The following is a 24,677-nucleotide window of genomic DNA, read 5'->3' as shown; positions in this document are numbered from 1 at the left end:
GTGCCAGGCACTTGGCTCGGCAGCGGGGAGGCAAAGAGAGAGTAAAGTTCTTTCCCACAGTTGTTTAGAACACAGTAAGCAAAGAACACAAGTAATCAAAATGTTACTGACCTAGATGCAATGTGGAATCCTGGAACAGAGAAAGGACGTTAGTGGAAAGATTGGTTAAAGTCTGGGGTTTACTTAACAATAATGTACCCAGTGTTGGTTTCTTGGTTTTAGGAACATGGATAGTTCAGTCTCAGTAAGGTGTGGGAAGGCCCACTCTGTGGACACGGATTCTGAAAGTTGGGTAGATGCGAGAGGGAACTTGTGAAAGTTTTCTCCAAACTGATTCTCTGTTTTCAGTGAAATAGAAAGTGGAATCATCTTCTGAGAATGGGTACCAGGGGGTAGTGCAAATTTGAGAAGAGAGAAGGTGTGAAAAGTGGGCGAGGGAACGAGCAAGGAAAGTTGAGATTGGTTGCTAGGTTTGGGTTTATGCAAGGGTGCATTCAGTGGTCATGAGTTCACAGTGATACAGCGCAGCCCTGTCGTCTTTTCCTCCTGCCGCTTTCAGCAGTGTAAGTGTAAGGGATGGAGAGTTGAATTTAACTAGGCTTGGGATTTTGCCAGATGAAATGGTAGAGAGTTGAAGGTATAAGCAAGGGAACAATTATAATGTTGAACCAAGGGTCTAAGCTGGGTGAAGGAGGTCAGAACACAGGGAAGGTAAGGTGAAGAGGTGTTAGGGTCACGATAGGTTTGAAGAAAGGATGAACTGGACACCAGGAGGGGGTGTTTGCAGGGCACATGCCTGACTCTGAGATTGAAGAAGGGCATAGTTACTAGGAATGAGGAGGTCTAGGACGTGATGATGGAAATGGGAGGCCGAGGTGAGTTGGATGACAGGGTCATTGGAGGAGAGGCGGTAAGGAAGCTGAGAGGTGAGGGTGTGGATGTTGAACTATCAGGAGTTAGGACCAAGGAAGCACATAAGGTCATTGGTCAGTGACTACTGCCTGATGCCAGACTGTGGGATCCAGATGGGGAGCTCCAGGCCTCACTGGTCACTGCTGAACTCAGCTCCTTACTGCACGTACAGCTCAGCCGGAATGCTGTTGATGCAGAGGGGCCCTTGTCCTGTGGGTTTTTTCTTTTTGTGTTTTCCTTACTAAGCTTTAAGCTCCTTGGTAGCAAGAACCGTCTTTTCTATCTGTATATCCTCAGTGCCTAGAATAGTGCCTGGTACTTTTATGTATGTTGAATTATGTATGTCTGTTGAATTGTAGTGTAGTATATGTATGTAGTACATGTGGTAGTGTTGTGTTGAGTTGAGCTTCCCACAGATATGTATGTGGATTTGAGAACCATTGAAATAGATTGTTTGATTTTTCAGACGGAGGTCAGGGAGCTTGTTTAACTCAGCTTTTGCATCTCCTGTGCCAGCACACTCAGAGATGTTTAGTAGAGGCTATCTGTATCTCTTTATATCTGTGTGTATCTACCTATATCAGCACATTCTGCATTGACAGCAAAGATGACCAAAAAAACATGTTTTGGTGATTTATTTTATTTCTTCCTTGCAGTCAAAGCACCTATCAGCTTTTCCTTCGCTCCTTGACTACCACAGAATATGCTCTATGACATTATTTATCATGATATGGTAGATGGAGGCTCCTCAAAGCGCTCTTGATTCTTGACATTCGTTTATACCGTTGCATTAACAGTAATACATTTGTTTGTTACCTGCTTCCCTTAAGTGATAGGTATACGTAGACTGGCCCTTGGCAATATATCTTTTCAGCTCCAGCAATGAAAAACTAGAAATAGGTTTAATAACAGAATCATCCAGAAGCCCTTGGAGTCCTTATAATCAGATGTGGATAATCATTCAGTGAGCTACATTACATATTAAATATTATTTATAATTATTTAACAAGATATTTCTTTATTGGATTGTGAAATAAAAGATTATTTTAATACAGTTTGAGGAAACTCGTATTGTTTCAGTAGTGACTTTGTATTAAAATCACAATCAACCCAACGTAACCTTTTTGCCTAATTTAGGATTATTTCATAAAGGATGAACTTTTAAAAAGTAATTTCAAAAAATGTGTTTTGAAAAAAATACTGAGAAGCACCAGGTAAACATGAAAATTACTAACAGTTCTATCACTAAGAGAATTACAGTGAACATGTTGATAATTTTACTTTTAGTCTTTTTCTATGTTTAGATGCGTATTTACTCTTACAAAAACTGGTTATATTGCTTTATAATTTCTTTCACTTAAAAACGTATGGAGTAGTTTTATGTTATTTAATTTTTTTTTGGCCTTTCATGTTGAATGCATGTGTAGAATTCCATTGTAAGGGGGTCAGTGTATTTAATCAGTCTTCTGTTTAAAATGTAGTCGGTTGTTTCCCTTGTATCAGTAGTGCTGGAATGAGCATACTTATGAATAAATCTTTGAGTACATCCTTGATTATTTCTTTAGAAAATATTCCTAGGAATTGAATTTTCAAATTTTTAAGCTTTTATATTATTAAATTACTTTCCAGAAAGGATGTACCAATTTCTGCTCCACGTAGCAATGTCCAGTTACCTTTAAATGATGTCTCACCATTTTGTATGCCTTTTATTAGGCTTTCTGTGAAGAATTGGAATCAATGATACAGGAACAATTTAAGAAGGGGAAGAATCCCACAGGCCTCTTGGCGTTACAGCAGATTGCAGATTTTATGACTACGAATGTACCAAATGTCTACCCAGCAGCTCCACAAGGCGGAATGGCTGCCTTAAACATGAGTGAGTAGTTCCTGACTCTGTATACGTGCTCGATCATTTTCCAGGTAAAATTTCGGGACACTTTCTCATCTGAACTAGATGGGCACACACTGTGTAATACGTAGAATTGAGTTCTGAAAATTAATGTGTTACTTATAGTAAAAGATAGGCTGTAAGCCTGGAAATGTCTTGAACCTAGAGGACTCCTTTTTTTTTTAGGATTTTATTTTTTTCCTTTTTCTCCCCAAAGCCCCCCAGTACATAGTTGTATATTCTTCGTTGTGGGTCCTTCTAGTTGTGGCATGTGGGACACTGCCTCAGCGTGGTTTGATGAACAGTGCCACGTCTATGCCCAGGATTTGAACCAACGAAACACTAGGCTGCCTGCAGCGGAGCGCGTGAACTTAACCACTCAGCCACGGGGCCAGCCCCAGAGGACTCCTTTTTTATGAGCCAGTGGGACTGTTATTTCTTAGGCAGATGACTTCTCATGTGGCTTCTCAGACCCTTTGTGAATTAAAATAAACTAATCAGAAATAATGCTTGTGAAGCAGCAATTCATTTCAGCCAGGCTAACATTTTTTATCCACCATTCCTCATTGCTGCTTGCAAATGAGTGAGAAACAGAGAAATTCCAGAAGAAAGCCAGAGAAACAACGTTGGATGAGTGAATGTGAGCAAAGAACAGTTAGCCGTGCAAAGGTGGAGCCTTGCCATAGTTATTGAATTTGTGTGCCTTAACATGACAAGGTGGAGCCCAGAGTAAGTTGAGCATCAACCAGTTTCACCTACTGTGTATGGTGCCCTGGATCCATCTCTGATAGTTCTAGTTGGATAGTCAGCCTTTGAGTGACCAACATAAGGTATTGGTTTCTGTTAGATCACCTGGCATTTGCTGTTTGCTTATCTGTTCCATGGGATTCTTAGAAGTTGATGAACATTCACCGAGTGATATATCATTAATGCTAGAGAGTATTAAGAATCACATTAAATTTACTAGCTCAAACCTCCATCCTGAAGTCAAATGGTAGTCAGTAAGATTTTCATATGAATTCTTAATGGATTCCAGTGATCTTTCATATAAATTAGATGAAAAAAGAATAATGTAATGTATTTACTTGCATATTATCTTCTAATCAGAGATAGAGGAAATTTTATTTCAATAATGCCACACTGAAAAAGAAAGGAAGAAAGAAAGAAATCTAATTACAGTCATGAGTCAGTCAATGACAGGGATCTATTCTGAGAACTGTGTTGTTAGGAGATTTCATCATTGTGTGGACATCATAGGGTGTATTTACATAAACCTAGGTGGTATAGCCTACTACACACCTAGGCTATATGGTCCTAATCCTATGGGACCCCCATCGTATATGTAGTTCATTGTTGACCAAAATATCATTATATGACACATGACTGTAGTTTTAATTGTATCTAACTGTTTGTTTTTTAAAAATAAAAATTTGGGGGCTGGCCTGGTGGCGCAGTGGTGAAGTTTGCATGTTCTGCTTTGGTGGCCCAGGGTTCGCCAGTTTGGATCCCAGGTGTGGATGTGGCACCGCTTGGCAAGCCATGCTGTGGTAGGCGTCCTGCATGTGAAGTAGAGGAAGATGGGCACAGATGTTAGCTCAGGGCCAGTCTTCCTCAGCAAAAAGAGGAAGATTGGTAGCACATGTTAGCTCAGGGCTAATCTTCCTTGAAAAAAAAAAAGAAAGAAAAAATATAAAAACTTAAAACATATCTTAAACTTTGTTGTAAAATATGACGTATATAGATGGCATAGAACAAATGATATATAACTTATGAATGATTTTAAGGTGAACACCTTTATAACCACCAACCAGGTCAGAAATAAAGGTTTATCAGCTACTGGCCCTATCGCCATCACTCTCTGAAAAGGAACTACCATCTTGATTTGGATGGTAATCACTGCCTGGCTTTTCTTTATGGTTTTATCACCCAAATGGTCATCCTAAACACTATGGTTTAGGGACCAGCCTGGTGGCATAGTGATTAAGTTCATGGGCTCTGCTTTGGCAGCCTGGGGTTCACAGGTTCGGATCCCAGGTGTGGACCTACACACCACTCATCAAGCCATGCTGTAGTGGCCTCCCACATACAAAAAAATAGGAAGATTGGCACAGATGTAGGCTCAGGGCCAATCTTCCTTGCCAAAAAAAAAAAAAAAACCAAAAAAAACCAACCCCACTATGGTTTAGTTTTTGTTTATTTTTACTTAATGTCCCTTAAGCCTTTTTTTTTTTTTAAGATTGGCACTTTTGCTAACATCTGTTGCCAGTCTTTTTTTTTCTTCTTCTTCTCCCCAAAGCCCCCTGGTACATAGTTGTATATTGTAGTTGTGAGCACTTCTTGTTCTGCTATGTGGGACGCCCCCTCAACGTGACCCGAAGAACCGCGCCCAGGATCTGAACCAGTGAAACCCCGGGCCGCCAAAGTGGAGTGCATGAACCCATCCACTGAGTCTCGGGACCAGCCCCCCTTAAGCCTTTTTAAAGCTACAAGTTACCTCTTCATCTCTCTTTTTTTCTCCTTACACTTTAAGTTTAAAGAAAATGAGTTTGTTGACCTGTAGAGTTTGCCACAGTCTGAATTTTGTGGCTTCCACCTCCATGGTGCTGCTACCATGTTCTTTTCTATTCTGTATTTACAGTAAATTAGCAGTTGGATCTAGAAACTTGACCATGTTTGGATTCAGTTTTTTGGTAATCCGTACTTTCTAGGTGTTCTATTCATAGGCACGTAAGTCTGATTGTTTCTTTTTGTGTTGTTAGCAGCCATCAATGCTCATTGCTTAGACCCATTAATTTAATAAAGCTTCTTAGTTGGTGATATTTTAATTCTATCATTCCTTTTCTATATTTATTAGTTAGACTATTTCTTTAAAGAGAAACTTCCCTAGGAAAGGGGGCACTGGCAAGGGGGTTGCCCCTTCCCCCTCACTCACTGCCTATTTGTGGGGGACCTGACACTAAACCATTCCTAGATGACCTGCTTCTGGGTCAGGGTTTCTTGTGCAGCAGAGCAGCTTCCTTGCTAAGATCTATTGAAAGTCAGCCCTTGACACACAAAAAAAGAAACTTCCCCTCAACTCTTTTTTATCTTTTTTTAAAGATTGGCACCTGAGCTAACATTTGTTGCCAATCTTTTTTTTTTCTTCTTCTCCCCAAAGCCCCCCAGTACATAGCTGTATATTCTAGTTGTAGGTCCTTCTGGCTCTGCTATGTGGGATGCTGCCTTTGCGTGGCTTGAGGAGCGATCCTAGGTCTGCACCCAGGATCCGGACTGGTGAAACCTTGGGCCGCCAAAGTGGAGCACATGAACCTAACCACTCGGGCACGGGGCTGGCCCCTCACCTCGACTCTTTTTGGTTACTCACTGGTACAGGTTGTATAGGAAAGGTCATCCTTTCAAACTAAGAAGTTGATTTCCTGTCATCCTTCTAAAGTGACCAATTATTATTATTATTATTTGATACTATTTTGAACTCGTAGATTTAAATATATTTAATATGTTTCCAAACATTGCAGCTGTCCTTTTTGATACTCACATTGTCCCATCTTTGATCAGTGGGAGCCTCTCCAAGTTGCCCCTGAACCTAGTAGTCTTTGACAGCTTCCAAGCCATCTCCCATGAGGAGATGTTGTTCCAGGCTTATCTTGTACATCTCCTGCCCCAGATCTGGAATCAGCCATTTCTCTGAGAAACCTTGATTTCTTTTTGTGGGAGATAGAATTTTACCCTGAGTGCTAGAGATGCTTATTGCTACTGAGTCATTTTTTCTAGGCCTTTTTAGTGTACAGAACTAGGAAAGATATATTAACTCTTGAATTATATATTATATTGATATATTGGAATTATAAGTATAATTATAAGTATATTGGAATTATACTCATAATTCCAATTAAAATTCAGTTCTAAGGGGTTTTTATTTAACATCTTCTTTCTAACATTTGTTCTCCTTCCTTGCACGACAAGAATTTTGGTTCTTGAGGACACTAGAAATAACAAACTTGAATATTGCATAATTACTCATTTGCTTTTTCCCCACATATCACACATTACCAGTACTATACCAACAATATGTTCTCTCTTCATGTTTTAAAATATACTCTATGTTGTCAGAGCATATGACCATTACATATCATGATCTCCTCTTTATAATGTTCATTTAGTGTTATAATTAATAGCTTAATTCTGTAATAAATATATATTTAATGCTCACCACCAGTCCTTCTATCAATGTCTCCCTAGTCATTTTGGTTGTCTGAAGTTCCTTCTATAGTAGACTTCCCAGAAAACACTTATGGAAATGATCACCTCTGATTTCCTGCATGCTGTGGCCTTCATACCTCAGTGTTAATTTGGTTTGGTTAGTTTGGGTATAAAATCCTTGGCTCACATTTTCCTATTTTATGTTTTTAAATACATAATTCATTTTCTTCTGGCCTGAAGTATTGCTATTAAAATTTGAAGGGAATCTTTCCGTATAAGTGACTTGGTCTGTTTTCCTGGATGCTCAAATTATTTTTAGTTTTTCTTTAGAGTCTAGCAATTTTACCAGAATATATCTTAGTGTTGGTCATTCTGGGTTAATTTTCTCAGATATTATTCCCTTCCAAATCTTTTTTATTTTAGCAATATTTTCTTGAGTTGGTTGTTAGTATTTATTCTGTTCCCTTGCTTTTGTTTCCTTCTTCAGGGATTCCTATTATATGGATGTTGGATTTTCTCTGTCTTTCTTCTTTAACTTTTTTGTCACTTTTTCTCAAATCCTTTTTATTACTTACTTCAATTTTTTATGATTTAGAAAAATTTTCTTCCTTTTCAAACTTTCTTTCCTTCTACTTTTAGTGTAGTATTTATTTTTAAAATTATTTGTTTATATCTAGTTCCATCTATGTTGTAACCCTCATTTCTGAATTTTTCTAATTATATTAAATGTTTTTTCATATCTATTATTATTTTCTTAATGCCTTTCTTTACCTTGTTATAAAATAATAGATTATAGTGTTCATCTGTTTTGCAGATGTCTTTCTTGTGTGCTTTCATTTTTTGTAGGGATTTGATTCTGCTCTTTCTTCTCGTAATAGTTTTTGTATAGTATTTGATCATGATATTTTTCTGTTCATTTTTACATGAAAGTAGTTTTCCTAAAGGAGTCTGGTTCAGGAAAACTTTCCTAATGTCATGGCTCAGGAGCTCCCCTCTTCTGTTGCTTTTGTGAAATGCTAAAAATATGGCAGCTTGGGGGCCGGCCCTGTCGCCGATTGGTTAATAAGTTCATGTGCTTTGGCGGCCTGGGGTTTCGCGGGTTTGGATCCTGGGTGCAGACATCGTACCACTCATTAAGCCATGTTGAGGCGGCATCCCACATGCCACAACTAGAAGGACCCACAACTAAAAATACACAACTATGTACCAGGGGGGATTTGGGGAGAAAAAGAAAAAATAAAAAAATAAAAACATGGCAGCTTATTTAAGTGAATTGGGTCCTGCTCCCCTCCCTTGCTTTTATCTGGGCCTTTTCCTTTCTTTTCTTGATGATCCTCTGCTACTCTGTTTGGGTTCTAATTTCCATAAATTTCTTAGTATGAGACTTTGTCCTGAAAGACAGTTTTGGATGGTTAGTTTGGAGAATTTTTAAGGAGTAAAGTGTGCAGTACTCTTGGTTTCAGCTGCTCTTCTCAAACTGGCCCTCTGAGCTTTCTAGTGAGTTCTTACTGATTCTTTTGGGAGTGTCAAGTGTGACAAAAGGTCCGTGGCTTACTTCTACTTCCTTGTCCACAGATGCTGATATCATGGACTCTGTCTATGTCAACGCCAGCTAATTCTATTTTCAGTTTCAGGCTTGACCTTGTTAACTTAGATTTGTTGTAGATATCATCCTTGGGTTTTCAGTTTTGCTATCCTAGTTGCTCTAGTTAATTTTTTTGCACAGGGTTGAGATAGATTTAGGAAAATTCAAAAACTATACTGCCACTGCCAACGTCTTCTGAAAATCTTCTAAAAAGCAATTTTTAGGGGCCAGCCCAGTGGCACAGCAGTTAAGTGTGCATGTCCCGCTTAGGTGGCCCGGGGTTTGCTGGTTCAGATCCCGGGTGCGGACATGGCACCGCTTGGCATGCCATGCTGTGGTAGGCGTCCCACATATAAAGTAGAGGAAGATGGGCACATATGTTAGCTCAGGGCCAGTCTTCCTCAGCAAAAAGAGGAGGATTGGCAGCAGTTAGCTCAGGGCTAATCTTCCTCAAAAAAAAAAAAAGAAAAAAAATTTTTTTAAATTAAGACCTAAAGTAGAAGATTGGCCCATGTTGAATCAAGATGGTAAACATGTGGTTGTTTGTATTGTTCTGTGTACTTTTCTTTATGATTGAGGTAATTCATAATTAAAAAGAAAAGAATCAAATCTAACAATGTGTAACACTGATAATTATGTCATGACCAAATACGGTCATACAATCAAGTACTTTTTTTTTCTTCCTTTCTAGTGTGTATGTTTTTTTTTATTTGTTTTCCTTTTTCTTGCCTTATTGCACTGGTTAGAATCCTGAGTACAGTATTCAGTAAGAGTGCCAGAGTATACATCCTTGTGTTGTTCCTGATTTTAGGAAAAAAACATTGTCTTTCTTCATTATGTTTGATATTAATGATAGGGTTTTTTGTAGATGCCCCTTATCAAGTTGAGGACTTCCCTTCTATTCCTAATTTGATGAGAGCTTTTATCCTGAATGGATGTTGAGTTTTTGAAATGCTTTCTCTGCATCTGTTAAAATGATACCATGGTTCTTCTGTTTTGGTTCGGTGTTGTGAATTATATTGATTGGTTTTTTAATGTTGAACCAACCTTGCATTCCTGAGATGGTAACTGCCCCCAGTCATGATGTGTTATTCTTTTTGTATATTGCTGGATTATTTGCTAAAATATTAAATATTTTTTAGTCTGTGTTCATGAGAGATCCTGTTTTGTTTTTTCTTGTAACATCAGGTAATGTAATATTTTTGTGTGGTTTTGGTATCAAGGTGATGCTGGGCCTAATAGAATGAGTTGGAAAGTGTTCTGGAAGAGTTTCTGTAGAATTGGTATTATTTCTTCCTTAAATGTCTGATAGAATTCACAGTGAATCATCTGGGCTTGGAGTTTTCTTAATTATTTTTTTTTTATTGAGTTATTGATAGGTTACAATCTTGTGAAATTTCAATTGTACATTAATGTTTGTCAGTCATGTTGTAGGTGCACCACTTCAACCTTTGTGCCCACCCCCCCACCCTACCTTTCCCCTGGTATCCACTAAACTGTTCTTGGTCCATAGTTTTAAATTCCTCATATGAGTGGAGTCATACACAGATTATCTTTCTCTCGCTGGCTTATTTCACTTAACATAATTCTCTCAAGGTCCATCCATGTTATTGCAAATGGAATGATTTTGTTCTGTTTTGCAGCTGAGTAGTATTCCATTGTATATATGTACCACATCTTCTTTATCCATTCGTCTGTTGCTGGACACTTAGGTTGCTTCCACGTCTTGGCTATTGTAAACAGTGCTGCAATAAACATTGGGATGCACAGGACTTTTGGGATTGCTGACTTCAGGCTCTTTGGATAAATACCCAGTAGTGGGATGGCTGGATCGTATGGTAGTTCTATTTTTAGTTTTTTGAGGAATCTCCATACTGTTTTCCATAGTGGCTGCACCAGTTTGCATTCCCACCATCAGGGTATGAGGGTTCCTTTTTCTCCACAACCTCTCCAACATTTGTTGCTATTAGTTTTAGATATTTTTGTCATTCTAACGGGTGTAAGGTGATATCTTAGTGTAGTTTTGATTTGCATTTCCTGATGATCAGTGATGATGAGCATCTTTTCATGTGCCTATTGGCCATCCGTATATCTTCTTTGGAGAAATGTCTGTTCATGTCTCCAGCCCATTTTTTGATTGGGTTGTTTGATGTTTTGTGGTTGAGTTGCGAGAGTTCTTTATATATTAAGGATATTAAGCCTTTGTCAGATATATGACTTGCAAATATTTTTTCCCAGTTAGTGGGTTGTTTTTTTGTTTCAATCCTGTTTTCATTTGCCTTGAAGAAGCTCTTTAATCTGATGAAGTCCCATTTGTTTATTCTTTCTATTGTTTCCCTTCTCTGAGAAGGCATGGTGTCCTCAAAGATCCTTTTAATACTGATGTCAAAGAGTGTACTGCCTACGTTTTCTTCTAGAAGCCTTATGGTTTCAGGTCTCACCTTTAGGTCTTTAATCCATTTTGAGTTTATTTTGGTGAATGGTGAAAAAGAATGGTCAATTTTCATTCTTTTACATGTGGCTTTCCAGTTTTCCCAGCACCATTTGTTGAAAAGACTTTCTTTTCTCCATTGTATGCCCTCAGCTCCTTTGTCAAAGATAAGCTGTCCATAGATGTGTGGTTTTATTTCTGGGATTTCACTTCTGTTCCATTGATCTGTGCACCTGTTTTTGTACCAGTACCATGCTGTTTTGATTACTGTAGCTTTGTAGTATGTTTTGAAGTCAGGGATTGTGATGCCTCCCGTTTTGTTCTTTTTTCTCAGGATTGCTTTAGAAATTCGGGGTCTTTTGTTGCCCCATATGAATTTTAGGATTCTTTGTTCTAATTCTGTAAAGAATGTCATTGGGATTCTGATTGGGATGGCATTGAATCTGTAGATTGCTTTAGGTAGAATGGACATTTTAACTATGTTTATTCTTCCAATCCGTGTACATGGAATGTCTTTCCATCTCCTTATGTCGTCATCCAATTCTCTCAGAAAGGCCTTATAATTTTCATTATATATGTCCTTCACTTCCTTAGTTAAATTTACCCCAAGGTATTTTATTTTTTTTGTTGCAATTGTGAATGGTATTGTATTCTTGAGTTCTTTTTCTGTTGGTTCATTACTGGAGTATAGAAATGCTACTGATTTATGCAAATTGATTTTATACCCTGCAACTTTGCTGTAGTTGTTGATTACTTCTAACAGTTTTCCAATGGATTCTTTGGGGCTTTCTATATATAAGATCATGTCGTCTGCAAACAGTGAGAGTTTCACTTCTTCCCTCCCTATTTGGATTCCTTTTATTCCTTTTTCTTGCCTGATTGCTCTGGCCAGGACCTCCAGTACTATGTTAAATAAGAGTGGTGATAGAGGGCATCCTTGTCTCGTTCCTGTTTTCAGGGGGATGGGGTTCAGTTTTTGCCGATTGAGTATGATGTTGGCTATGGGTTTGTCGTATATGGCCTTTATTATGTTGAGGTAGTTTCCTTCTATGCCCATTTTGTTCAGAGTTTTTATCATAAATGGCTGTTGGATCTTGTCAAATGCCTTCTCTGCATCCATTGAGATGATCATGTGGTTTTTATTCCTCAGTTTGTTGATGTGGTGTATCACATTGATTGATTTGCGGATGTTGAACCATCCCTGTGTCCCTGGTATGACTGAAGTTTTCTTTATGGGAATTATTTTAGCTGCAAATTCAGCGTAGTGGAAATAGGGCTATTCAGGATATCTATTTCTTCTGGAGTGAGCTTTGGTAGCTTGTGTCTTTTGAGACATTTGTTTCATTTAAGTTAAAAAATTGGCTGACATAATTGTTCATATTATCTCTTTATTATCCTTTTAATATCTGTAGAATATTTTTTGATGTTCCCTCTTCTTCATACTGGTAATTTCTATCTTCACTATTTTGTTAATGAGTCTGACTAGAGGTGTATTTTATTTTGTTTCATTTTTCATTTTATTTTTAACCTCAAGATTAAATGAGTTTTTCTCTATGATATTTCTGTTTGATTGATATCTGCTTTTATCTTTATTATTCCTTTTCTCTTCTTATTTTTGGATTTAATTTGCTCTTTTTCTAGTTTCATAAGGTAGAAACCTAGATCATTTTTTTAAAGAACCATTCTTCTTTTCTAATGTTTCTGTTTAAATTTCTAGTATATCTGTTAAATTTGCTTCTAAGTATTGCTTTACTGCATCCCACAAATTTCTCTACCTTTTTGTTATCGGTTGTAACTTAATTGTATTAGTGTTGGTGAACGTGGTCTTTATGAAATAGTCTTTGGAGTTTTCGAGACTTACTTTATGGCCTAGTGTAGAAGATTAGTATCTCAGAACTGTTATTGTTTGATTTACATTTGATAAGAAATATTAAATCTTTGTGAGTTTTATTTTTCTTTATTTCAGGTCTTGGTATGGTGACTCCTGTGAATGACCTTAGAGGATCTGATTCGATTGCCTATGACAAAGGGGAGAAATTATTGCGGTGTAAATTGGCAGCATTTTACAGACTAGCAGATCTCTTTGGGTGGTCTCAGCTTATCTACAATCATATCACAGTGAGTATTAAATGAGTTAGTAACTGAATGATAAATGGAATGTTACATTAGTTGTAACAGAGGTGGTGTTTGGCACCACCTCTCCATTTAGAAGAGGGAAGCTGGCTGAACTGAAGTCAATCTTGAAACACCTTCCTTCTGATTCCTGAGTGCAAAGAGTAATAATCTGCGAATTAGTCAGTTTGAATTAAAAATTATGAGAACAGTAGTTATTTAAAACTCCTTTCTCGCATACTAACTTAATAAGTGAGTACTTACAAATTATAGGCAGTTCCTAAATTTTTTTATGCCTGAAAACGTAAGAATGAGGATGTTTTCTTCCCTACTGTGACCAAAGCCTTCTGTCTCCCGTACTTATTTCTTAACAGTGTCAGGACCTCTATTTTCTTCAATTCGTTCTTGCAGTAAATATTTACTGGGTGTCTGCTGTAAATATTTATTGCTCTGTACCAAGCATTGTTCTAACTTTGGGGCTATATCAGTGAATGTGACAAGTCCTGCCTTTGTGGATCTTCCCTTCTACATCCAAATCTGTCAGCCCATATTCACCCCCTATTTTGTCCAGCTTGCATCTCATGGTCCATCATTTCAGTAGCGCTCTTTGCCAATACTGTACTGGCTCTCTGTGCTCTGAGCAGCCATATCCTGCCGCAAAGCCTCACAACAGAGCTCATTGGCTTTCTCCATAGATTTACAGCCCCAGTCGTAAATGGACCTACAGCACTGCCTGGCAACTTTAAGATGTCTCTCTTACAAGCTCACTAAGATTTCTCTTCTGTCTCTACTATCTTTGAAACTCCTGATCTCCTCCCAGCAAATGACCACATCTTGTCACAGAGAAAATGGGAACTCCTTACTGATGTTTGTACCCATTCTATGCTCCTGACCACCTATTACAAATGTCCTGCCTCCTATCTACGGCCAAACTTTGTTTGCTGGCTTGGAATTCCGTACCCTCCTGTCTTCTTAGATTCCTAATGCATTGTCAGGTTTCTTTTTTTCTTTGCTCTTTTGTAGAGATAATCTCTTTCTTTGAACTGCTTCCTTCCTTTGACTTTTAAACTTGTTCCAATCTATTTTTTCATTTAATTTCTTTCATTGGATATTTTAAAGTATTAGTACAGTGCCTGCTTATAGTATAAATCTTACACATCTAAAGAGGAAGTCATAATCCTGCCAATACTCTTACCTCCCTTGAGGCAACCAGTGTTAATAGCCATTTAAATTGTTTTACCCTTTTCTCCATATTGAGCGCGCACACGTAGGTGTTTTTCACATGTGGACTCCTAGTCGGTGCTGCTTAGTTCAGCTCCATTCTGGACTCCAGGGCAAGTTAAACCTCTGAGGTAGTGATCTGGAGCCCATCTTTGTGACAAGAGCACTGTGCCTCTGGGATGTGATACGGATCTTTGCCAGAGATGCCGAGTTAACCCTCCCCTCTGTCTCTTCTCCACACTGCTGCTAAAGTGAACTTTGCAAACTGTCAGCCTGACGGTGTCATATCCACACTGTCATGCTTGTAGAATGTTACTCCCCCTGCCCCAGCACGCCTGCCCTATTTTCCTCATAGCAGTTACTGTCACCCACACTATGCATTTACTTGTTTGTTGTCCATGTCTGCTCCATGAAGGGAGCCTCTGCTATGTTTCCTGCTCTGTCCCCCAGACCAGGAACAGTGGTAGGCACACTGTGAAATCCCCAGCTGAACTGAAATTCTCCCTTGGTAAAATTATTGAACAACAACTCCTTTTGCTATTTGATCACTGAGTCCAATTAGCCTACCACAAGTACCAGCTCTCTTCTTTGTGCCTGCATGAAAATTGCTGGCATCTGTGGCTAATTATACTTGACAGGATGCTCTGTGTAGAGATTTAATGCTAAATGGTTGCCTAAAAATTAGTTCCATGAAAATGTTACAGTTTTAATAGGAAATGTAATCCTTGGCTTTAATAATAGCTTCACATTCTTTGGGGGTTTTGAAATGCTGTTTACTGTTAGTCCTATTACGAATGTTATTTAAATAAGTTTGAATTGCTTAAATTGCTTGGGTTTTTTTTTTTCCCCTTTAATTATTTAGGACTTAGCAGAATTAAAACTTTAGTTAAGCGTTTACTCTTCTGCAAGTGATTTGTTTGGGACTTAATACTCAGTAAAAAAGAAATTCAGGTTACCAAAAATATGTCCTGTATCTTGTGAACTAGAGAATCATTGAGGAAGAAAGTTTTTGATTTGTTTTTTAACTATTTATGGCATCCACTTTTTGTTTTGCAATCTAGGTGTTACCATACAAAGATATATTAACAGTATTTATCAGCACAACCAAAAGTGCTAACAGGTCATTGTGCCCTTTATTTGAAAGCGGGCCATAGGGATTTTCTACTAAAGGAATTTAAAAGTGCTAACAGGTGTTAGAGGATTGGAGATGATTGTGTGAGTTAGTTCTCTGTCTTAAGATTTAGAGAAGCTTTAGGGGAGTGTCAAAAGACAGGGTGGCCCAGTTGGCACATGAGCTGGGCTTCCTCTCTTGGTGGCACTTAGCTGATGGTGGGGCCTTTCTATCCCTAAATGCCTCTTGGTGTCAGTGGAGTGCTAGGTTCAGCTCCATTCTGGAGTCTAGGGATGTTAAACCTCTGAGGTGGTGGTCTGGAGCCAACCTTTGTGACCAGTGCACAGTGCTTCTGGGGATGTGATATGGATCTTTGCCAGAGATGCTGAGTTGGATGCATTTGGTTTTCAGTGAGTGACCTTAAGATCTGTGATGTTAGCATTCATTCCTTTTACACAGAGAAGGGGTGTTAGATGTGTGGGAAGACACACAGTGAGACCAGCACTAGTCCGTTGGGGACTAAAACACTGACTTCGAAGTGTCCTTCTCTTTTCACTTTCACTTTCACTTTAGCACTTTCTCCTTTTTACTTCAGACCAGAAAATCATATATTTTTAGCTTTTTCCATTAAAATATGTAGATCTGTTAAGCTCACTCTTGGAAATATGTGTTAAGGAAATAAGTCAAAGGCGAAAACATGATGTACAAATATATTTATTATAATGTTATCTATAATAATGAAAAATTTTAAGTCTAAATATCCTGCAGTAGGTGGGAAATATCCCAGTTATTCAACATTAATTTGAGGGAATGTATACACTATGAAAAACAATTATAAAGACCATGTGAAAAAATAAAAAATGAAAAATTATTATAAAAGAGAAAATATAAAGTATATACTGTTTATAGCTGAATGAATTTTATATATATATAGACAAAGAAAAAGATGATTAGAATGGCTGTGTAATATTTTTTTTTTGAGGAAGATTAGCCCCGATCTAACTACTGCCAATCCTCCTCTTTTTGCTGAGGAAGACTGGCCCTGAGCCAACATCCATGCCCATCTTTCTCTACTTTATACGTGGGACACCTACCACAGCATGGCTTTTTTGCCAAGTGGTGCCGTGTCCACACCCGGGATCCGAACCGGCGAGCCCTGGCCACTGAGAAGGGGAACGTGCGCCCTTAACTGCTGTGCCGCTGGGCCGGCCCCTGGAGTATTTTTTTAATGTGGAACCTGATAGCATGCTTCTAAAATTTATATGGAAGAAAAAAGACCAAGAATAGCTAAGACATTCCCAAAGAACTAGGTGAGAAGATTTTTTTTTTAAAACCACATATCAAACTTATAAAGTGATATTAATTAAAATAGTGTTCTTTGGGCAAAGGAAGAGACAAATAGGCCTATGGGACAGAACAGAACAGCCAGAACCAGATCTCACACATTGAAATCAGATATACAAAAGAGTTGGCATTGCAGATCAGCAGGGGAAGGATGGACTAGACAGTAATTGGTGCTGGCACAACTAGATTGAAAAATCAGAATTGAAAGATTGTATTGGATTCCTGCCTTATACTATGTATACTCATAAAAGCAATTCCAATGAATTAAGGATTAAGTGTGAAAGGTAGTGCTTTAAAAACTTTAGGATCAATGTAGGCGAAAATCATTGAACCTCTGATCTAAGGAAAGATGTCTTAAGACACAAAAGCGTCTATCATAAAAGAAAAGATGGATACGTTTGACAACATTAAAATGAACAAATTTCTCATCTTTAAAAGGCACTGTAAAGAGAGTGGAAATAAAAGGTAGAATCAGGAAGAGTTTGCCTCACTCGTAGCCACCAAAAAATTAATATCCATTAATTTAATAAATTAAAATTAATAGATAAAGATAAATAATAAAATTATTTTATTATTAATTAATAGATAAAGAACTGTCAATAAGAAAAGGACAAACTAATATAAAATGGACAAAAGACAAGGAAAGAATTTCACAGAAGGAGAAATAAGAATGGCTCATAAAAATATGAAAAATTGCTCAACTCATTTGTAACCAGGAAATTATAAATTAAAACCACAGTGGAATATACCACTTCGCTGACATTAGACTTTAATTTTTTTAAAAAGATGGTTGTAGAAGCACATAACTATCATACACTACAAACAGGAGTGTACATTTATTTAGGCCCTTTGGAAAATAATTTGGTGTTACCGCCTAGTTTATTACTCTGGAGAAACTTGAACATGTACAGTGTACACTAGGAGACAGGTACAAGAATGTTCATAGCATTGTTTTTAATAGCAAAATGGAAACCATGTCCATTGATAGGAGAACGATACATAATGGATACATGGTATATTCATCCAGTGGATACTATACAGCAATGAAAATGAATAAATTATAGCCGTGTACATCATAATCTGGAGGAGAATCTCAAAAATAATGTTGAGGAAAATAGTTACTGAAAAATATGTAAAGTATGATTCCAATTATATGAAGTTCATAAACAGATAAAAATTGAACAGTATATTGCTTAGGGATGAATATATATATAAGGTAAAACTATAAAGAAAAGGGACCGGCCCGGTGGTACAGCAGTTAAGTTCACATGTTCTGCTTCGGCGGCCTGGGGTTCTCTGGTTCAGATCTCAGGTGTGGACATGGCACTGCTTGGCAAGCCATGCTGTGGTAGGCATCCCACATATAAAGTAGAGGAAGATGGGCCCGGATGTTAGCTCAGGGCCAGTCTTCCTCGGCAAAAAAAGGAGGATTGGCAGTAGTTAGCTCAGGGCTAATGTTCCTCAAAAAAAACTATAAAGAAAAGAAAATGCTTTACACATAATTCAGGATAGTGGTTACTTCTGAGATATGAGGGAAGGGAAACAGAGCTTTAGAGATATTAGGCTTACTCTATTTCTGAAGCTAGTTGAAGGGTACTGGGTGTTTGACTTATTATTATACTTGAATTGTACGTATACCCTCTAAATACTCTTTATATGTATGCTTCAAAATAAAAAGTTTTAAAATAAGCCAAAATATCTGGCATTTAATTTTTCCTTATTTCCAACCTTATTTTTCTTCATCCTCACCAATAAATACACAAAATAATTCCTTGTTTTATGTTTTGTTTTGACCCAACTTGGGAATTGGGGCAATTGCATAGTTTTGTTTTAGTTGGTTAAAAAGATCAGCATGCTTTTTAAAATAAAAGAACTAACTTTAGAAATAAAAAGTCTGTCTAACTCACCATTAATGGGAGAACATTTGGGGAAAGGTGGAAACTATGTGTAGAGAAGAGACACCTGGGCAGTAGGGACTCAGAGAGAATGGATATTACAGAGATGGATTTATAGAGAGCAGGTTCATCGACGGTGATGATTTACTATTGCTGCTCCTGTTGTTGCTAATAATAGTAATAGTAGGGAGATGCCATTTATTGAGAGCTTTGTTGTGACTGTGAGCCCTTATCATCCTCACTTTGTGGATAAGGAGACCAAGAGTCCAGGATCCCCAAAGCAGCCTAGCCAGTTCTTGGTAGAGCTAGGATTTTTAACTCAAGTCTTACGTGACTGTGGATCCCCATTATACTATTTGGAGGGAATCAAGTGAGTTTAGCATGAAGATGACACAGGAGATAGGATAGTGTCAGATATCTGAGAACTAAATTGTAGAAGGGAGGTAGAGCTTATTCTGTGTTGCATACTAGAAACAATGATGAAAAACTCAGGAAGACGGATTTCTCAGTGTGAGAGAAAATGTTTTAATGATCAGGTCTCTCCAGCTTCTATTTGTTTACTCCTGTACTCCAGAACCCATGACATAGTAGGCGCTCAGTGACTATTTGCTGAGTGAGGACATGGTGAGTGTTTGTATCACTACAACTGTCCAGGCAGACCCTGTGTGTGTTTCTGTTTGGGCCAGTACAGAAGAAATCATTATGCTGGTTAGGAAGTTGGGCTAAACACCTTAAGTAAGGGGTTTTCAACAAACACTAAATTCCACCTACCTGACCCTAGTTAGAATTCTTAGTTCAGTAGTAAATATGGTATTCCAACTTGATAGCTTTGAGGAGTCTTTGGAGTCTATCCCAAAATCATTATAAAAACTAGACTGAATTTTTTTTTAACTTTTTATTAAGATTATGATAGCTTACAACCTTGTGAAATTTCATTTGTACATTATTGTTAGTCATGTTGTAGGGGCACCACTTCACCCTTTGTGCCCTCTCCCCACTGTCCCCCTTTCCCTTGGTAACCACCAATCATTTCTGTTTGTTTATAGGTTTAACTTCCACCTATGAGTGGAGTCATAGAGAGTTCGTCTTTCTCTATGTGGCTTGTTGTTGTGAATGGGACGATTTTATCCTTTTTTGTGGCTGAGTAGTATTCCATTGTGTGTGTGTGTGTGTGTGTGTGTGTGTGTGTGTGTATATATATACTGTATCTTCTTTATCCAATCATCAGTTGATGGGCACTTAGGTTGGTTCCACGTCTTGGCTATTGTAAATAATGCTCTGATGAACATAGGGGTGCATGGGACTTTTGGAATTGCTGATTTCAAGTTCTTTGGATAGATACCCAGTAGTGGGATAGCTGGGTCATATGGTAGTTCTATTTTGAATTTTTTGAGAACTCTCCATACTGTTTTCCATAGTGGCTGCACCAGTTTGCATTCCCACCAGCAGTGTATGAGGGTTCCTTTTTTCTCCACAACCTCTCCAACATTTTAGACTGAATTTTTCTTAGGGCCGGACTGTTCTGTTTTCCTGCTATATTACTAGTGTCTACCACAGATACATAGTATGTGCCAAATCTGTATTGAATGAATAATAGTGGAAAGAAAACTGTATTGTGGACGGAGCAAACAAACAAGGGGATGATGATGTGGTGGTGCAGAGACTTTGCAAAACTGATCAACAGTAAGGAAGAGCTCTCTCTGATTTGTATTTTTTATGGTTGCGCATTATCCTGTAGGTTTTGAGATTTTAAAAAAATCCATTTTGACTTAAAAAAATAAGTTTTGGTTTTTGTTATTATTATACCCCTGAGGAGTGACACCTTTTTTCACATGATACTGGTTTGGTAACCGCCAGGTTTTTTAATAAAGTTAATTATCATGATTGTGACCCAGATGTGCTTTGTATACCTGATAAATTACTACAGTGTCATAATAGCAAGGTTTCAGTACCTCTTAGCTTTGTGACAGGCACCGTACTTAAGTGCTTTCCTACGTAGCTCGTTTAATGCTCACAATAAACACGTGAATTTGTGGACTAAAAGAGATGCAGATAATTTCAGTTGCATTCTTGAGGTAACTCAGTGATTTTTCACCACAGACCAGAGTGAGCTCTGAGCAGGAACACTTCCTCATTGTGCCGTTTGGACTTCTCTACAGTGAAGTGACTGCATCCAGTTTGGTAAGAATATCCTTTTCCTCTTGGGTGTCATGTATGTGTAGGTCATAGTAGATAAGTAAACATCTTCTAATCCTGTTAAACATATAAAACCCAAGAAAGAAGAAAAAGTCTGTTTTGTGTGATTAACTTAGAGAAAAACCTTTAACATTAGTTATAACACTTTAAACTTTGGTTTAAATAATTTCTAGTTAGGATAATTTGAAATCCTTTTGACATTTAAAATTTCGTTTTATTATTTTCAGGTTAAAATCAATCTACAAGGAGATGTAGTAGATCGTGGGAGTACTAATCTAGGAGTAAATCAAGCTGGCTTCACGCTCCATTCTGCAATTTATGCTGCACGCCCTGATGTGAAGTGTGTTGTGCATATTCACACACCAGCAGGGGCTGCGGTGAGTGTGCTGTGCTAGCAGTGCCTGACGTTTTAAAGCTATTTAGTGAGAGGCGCTTCACATTTCCTCCAAATTGCTGTCTCCTGTTGCTGCAAATCGATAAACCTAACTTTGTTGGATTAAAAAAAATTTTCACTAAGTTTGACTTTCTTAAAAGAATATTCTTTTCTTTGAAGAGGGTCCATATACTACCTATTTTGAAAAACCTGTAATAAGTCTGAAAATATCCATTAGACTTAATTAGAAAATCGTAGAGTGTTCAGGATGGAGGTCAGATTTCAGTGTATTGGGGACTGTTGGGAAGTGCAGAATGACAGCAGTCAATAGAGACTTCTTGTTTTCAAAAAGGAATGGGAAAGTGAGGGAGGGCAAGTTGGGGTGGTAGGTGGAGGATGCTGTGGGCTCAGGGAAGGGTTGGTAGGATGCAGGAGGCTTGAGCGTGCTGATGGGCTGTGGGGAAGGTGCCAGGCATGAGAGCTCTGGACAGGTTGAGGCCTAGAAACAAACCTGGCCAGCTTTCCCCAGATGTTCTGCCTGGAGCCAATGGAGCCCCAGCTAGATCATCATGATTGGGGAGAATTAGAAGTAGGGCAGTTGGAGGAAGAGGGCACAGACAGTGTAGGCTCTTAGGAGACCTGGCCTTCAAGCCCAGGGCTTCCAAGGGCCTGCTTAAGCCTGAGCCCTCCTGGTGTGAACAGGCCACCCAGACAGAGCCTGAGACCTCACAGTATGAAAATGCGCATTCCGGTTTTTGGTACAGTCATGTGAAAGTGAAACACTCTAGAATTATCTAGAATTGGCTTTTTATCACCAATTTTATACTTAACGATTTTTTTTTAAAGATTTTATTTTTCTCTTTTCTCCCCAAAGCCCCCGGTACATAGTTGTATATTTTTAGTTGTGGTTCATTCTAGTTGTGCTGAGGGGAACGCTGCCTCAGCATGGTTTGATGAACAGTGCCATGTTCACGCCCAGGATTCCAACTGGCGAAACCTTGGGCTGCTGATGTGGAGCTCACGAACTTAACCACTCAGCCGCTGGGATGGCCCCCTATACTTTAATGATTTTATGGGCTTATTTGTATGACAGGTGACCTCATTGATTTAGTAATGTGGAATTGAATCTATCTTGATGTTTTAATGTCTTGCATATTGGATTGTTTGGATGAACATCTGGTTTGTTTATTTTACTTTGAAGGTGTGGTTCTTGATGTCAGCATCAGTTTTATTAGATACATCATTCTCTGATTGGTATAATTTTTTCCTGAAAGAATACATGCTCTTTCAACCATGAAGAAGTTCATATAAAAAAAAAGTCCATCCATTTTAAAGAACCATTAGAGGTATCTTTAAGAATATGATTACAGGGGCCGGCCCTGTGGCCGAGTGGTTAGGTTCGCGTGTTCCACTGCAGGCGGCCCAGTGTTTCGTTGGTTCGAATCCTGGGCGCGGACATGGCACTGCTCATCAAACCACGCTGAGGCAGCGTCCCACATGCCACAACTAGAAGGACCCACAATGAAGAATATACAACTATGTACCGGGGGGCTTTGGGGAGAAAAAGGAAAAAAATAAAATCTTTAAAAAAAAAAAAGAATATGATTACAAACAGCTACCATGTCGTTTGTTTTAAAAATTATCAAAATTACTTGGTAAAGAAATTTCTTCTCATAGGAAAGCTGATACTGTGAAAGGAATTAAATGTGGCATTGCCATTTTGTGTGGTAATGTCTTTGTAGATCAGCTTTTCTGTATGGTATTGTTGCATCTATAGATATTATTTAAATCTTTGGAGCCTGTTAGTCTAGGTAGAAGACTTTCAAAATTAGCATATTCCAAAGTTAGTTTGGGAAATTTGAGGAAACTTAAGGGCTATATGAACATTTAGATTTTTTACTTAAATAAATGTAGAGAAATTATACAGTATAATTATCCTAAACTTTTATAAATTTGCTTTTATCTAATTTTCAGGTGTTTTGATCTCACCTATGAGCTAAGATGAAAACTACACAAAAACCTGAAAAACCTCTCTTTGTGATGTTGTGACTCATTCAGAGGAAGCCATTGAGTCTTTCCTTGCACTAGATCTAGGGTCGCCTTATTAAGTCTGATCTCACATAGTGTTTATAATCAGTGTGGGAGAAATCCAGAAAGATGTGGAATTTCTCCCAGCTTAGTGATAGCTTTGATTTTTAAGTGTAGGTTGGTAGTAAGTCCGAGAAGTCAAGTTTATGTTAAGGTCATGGGTTCGTTTATTTCTGAGAAGAGAATAAAGTAAAACATGTTCCCCTTTTTTATTTCTTTGTGGAAAACATGTCATCAGTCAACGCGTTGTAACTTTTGATTTGCCTGCCTTCATGGTGACTGCTTGCTCTCTAGGTCTCAGCGATGAAATGTGGCCTCTTGCCAATCTCCCCGGAGGCACTTTCCCTTGGAGAAGTGGCTTATCATGATTATCATGGGATTCTTGTTGATGAGGAGGAGAAAGTTTTAATTCAGAAAAATCTGGGGCCTAAAAGCAAGGTCAGTAGGCATCTATCTAATTTGGTATTTAAATTATAGCGGGAAAAAGAAAAGAGTTAAAAGTGTCAGTCTTCTTGCCCAGGTCTATAGACCTTTCATGCTTTCCTCCTCAGGTTCTTATTCTGCGGAACCATGGGCTCGTGTCCGTTGGAGAGAGTGTTGAGGAGGCCTTCTATTACATCCATAATCTTGTGGTTGCCTGTGAGATCCAGGTCAGTGGTGGCCCTTCCATTCAGTCTGCAGTTTATTTAGGTGTTTGTGGTGTTTCTGTAGATTTTTGTTACATGTTTTGCAAGAATGAGTCTTTGAGCAATGTCTTTGCCAAAGACGAGCTCATAGATTTGGAAATTGACCAGGCCAGAAGCCATTTCACTGATTTAAGTTGGCAAATGATCACTGGGCTTTTTACTTCTAATTTTTTAAATTTTTCAAATACGTAAGTCACTGCCGTTTATGGAGTGCTAGTGTGTGCCAGCCATGGTATCAACAGGTGCTTTACGTATGTTATTACGTGTTATTTCATTTGACTCTCAGGGCACTCCTTCTGAAAAAGCAGATGCAGAGGGGTAGAGACTTGCCCACAGTCTCATGGCTGTGAGTGCCATTTAAGCCAAGTCTGCTCAACTCCAAGTTCGTGCTGTCCCCACTGTTACCCTGATTGATGTCTGTGCGGTAATGCGGTCCCCAGTCTCCTTCATACGATATTGAAAGGTGCTTTGTCTTCCCATTTCGCTTCCAAGTATAAGTGCCCAATACTTTTGTTCATGCTAAAGAAAAACTTCTGAAAATAGTTTTGTTGATCAGTCTATCACTATCCATCCTGGTTTTTTTATTCTTATACTCAGATGATTTAGTTTCTTTTGAAACCTGCATTTCTGTTTAA

At 38.3% G+C, this 24,677-nt stretch overlaps 1 protein-coding gene across 19 annotated transcripts in view; it reads left to right on the top strand.

Annotated features, from left to right (window-relative positions):
• ADD1 (adducin 1) overlaps positions 1-24,677 on the top strand; it is an 85,052-nt gene that overhangs the window by 38,652 nt on the left and 21,723 nt on the right. For all 19 annotated transcript variants that reach the window (XM_008532382.2, XM_070615186.1, XM_008532380.2 and 16 more), the window contains 6 exons: positions 2,626-2,788; positions 12,983-13,134; positions 20,800-20,880; positions 21,123-21,272; positions 23,651-23,794; positions 23,908-24,006. In XM_008532382.2, coding sequence (XP_008530604.1) covers positions 2,626-2,788; positions 12,983-13,134; positions 20,800-20,880; positions 21,123-21,272; positions 23,651-23,794; positions 23,908-24,006 — 789 coding nt within the window. The remainder of the gene's footprint in view (positions 1-2,625; positions 2,789-12,982; positions 13,135-20,799; positions 20,881-21,122; positions 21,273-23,650; positions 23,795-23,907; positions 24,007-24,677) is intronic.

The sequence above is a fragment of the Equus przewalskii genome, chromosome 3 (assembly GCF_037783145.1).
Source record: "Equus przewalskii isolate Varuska chromosome 3, EquPr2, whole genome shotgun sequence".
Taxonomy (NCBI): Eukaryota; Metazoa; Chordata; class Mammalia; order Perissodactyla; family Equidae; genus Equus; species Equus przewalskii.
This window is presented reverse-complemented; position numbering and strand designations above follow the sequence as displayed.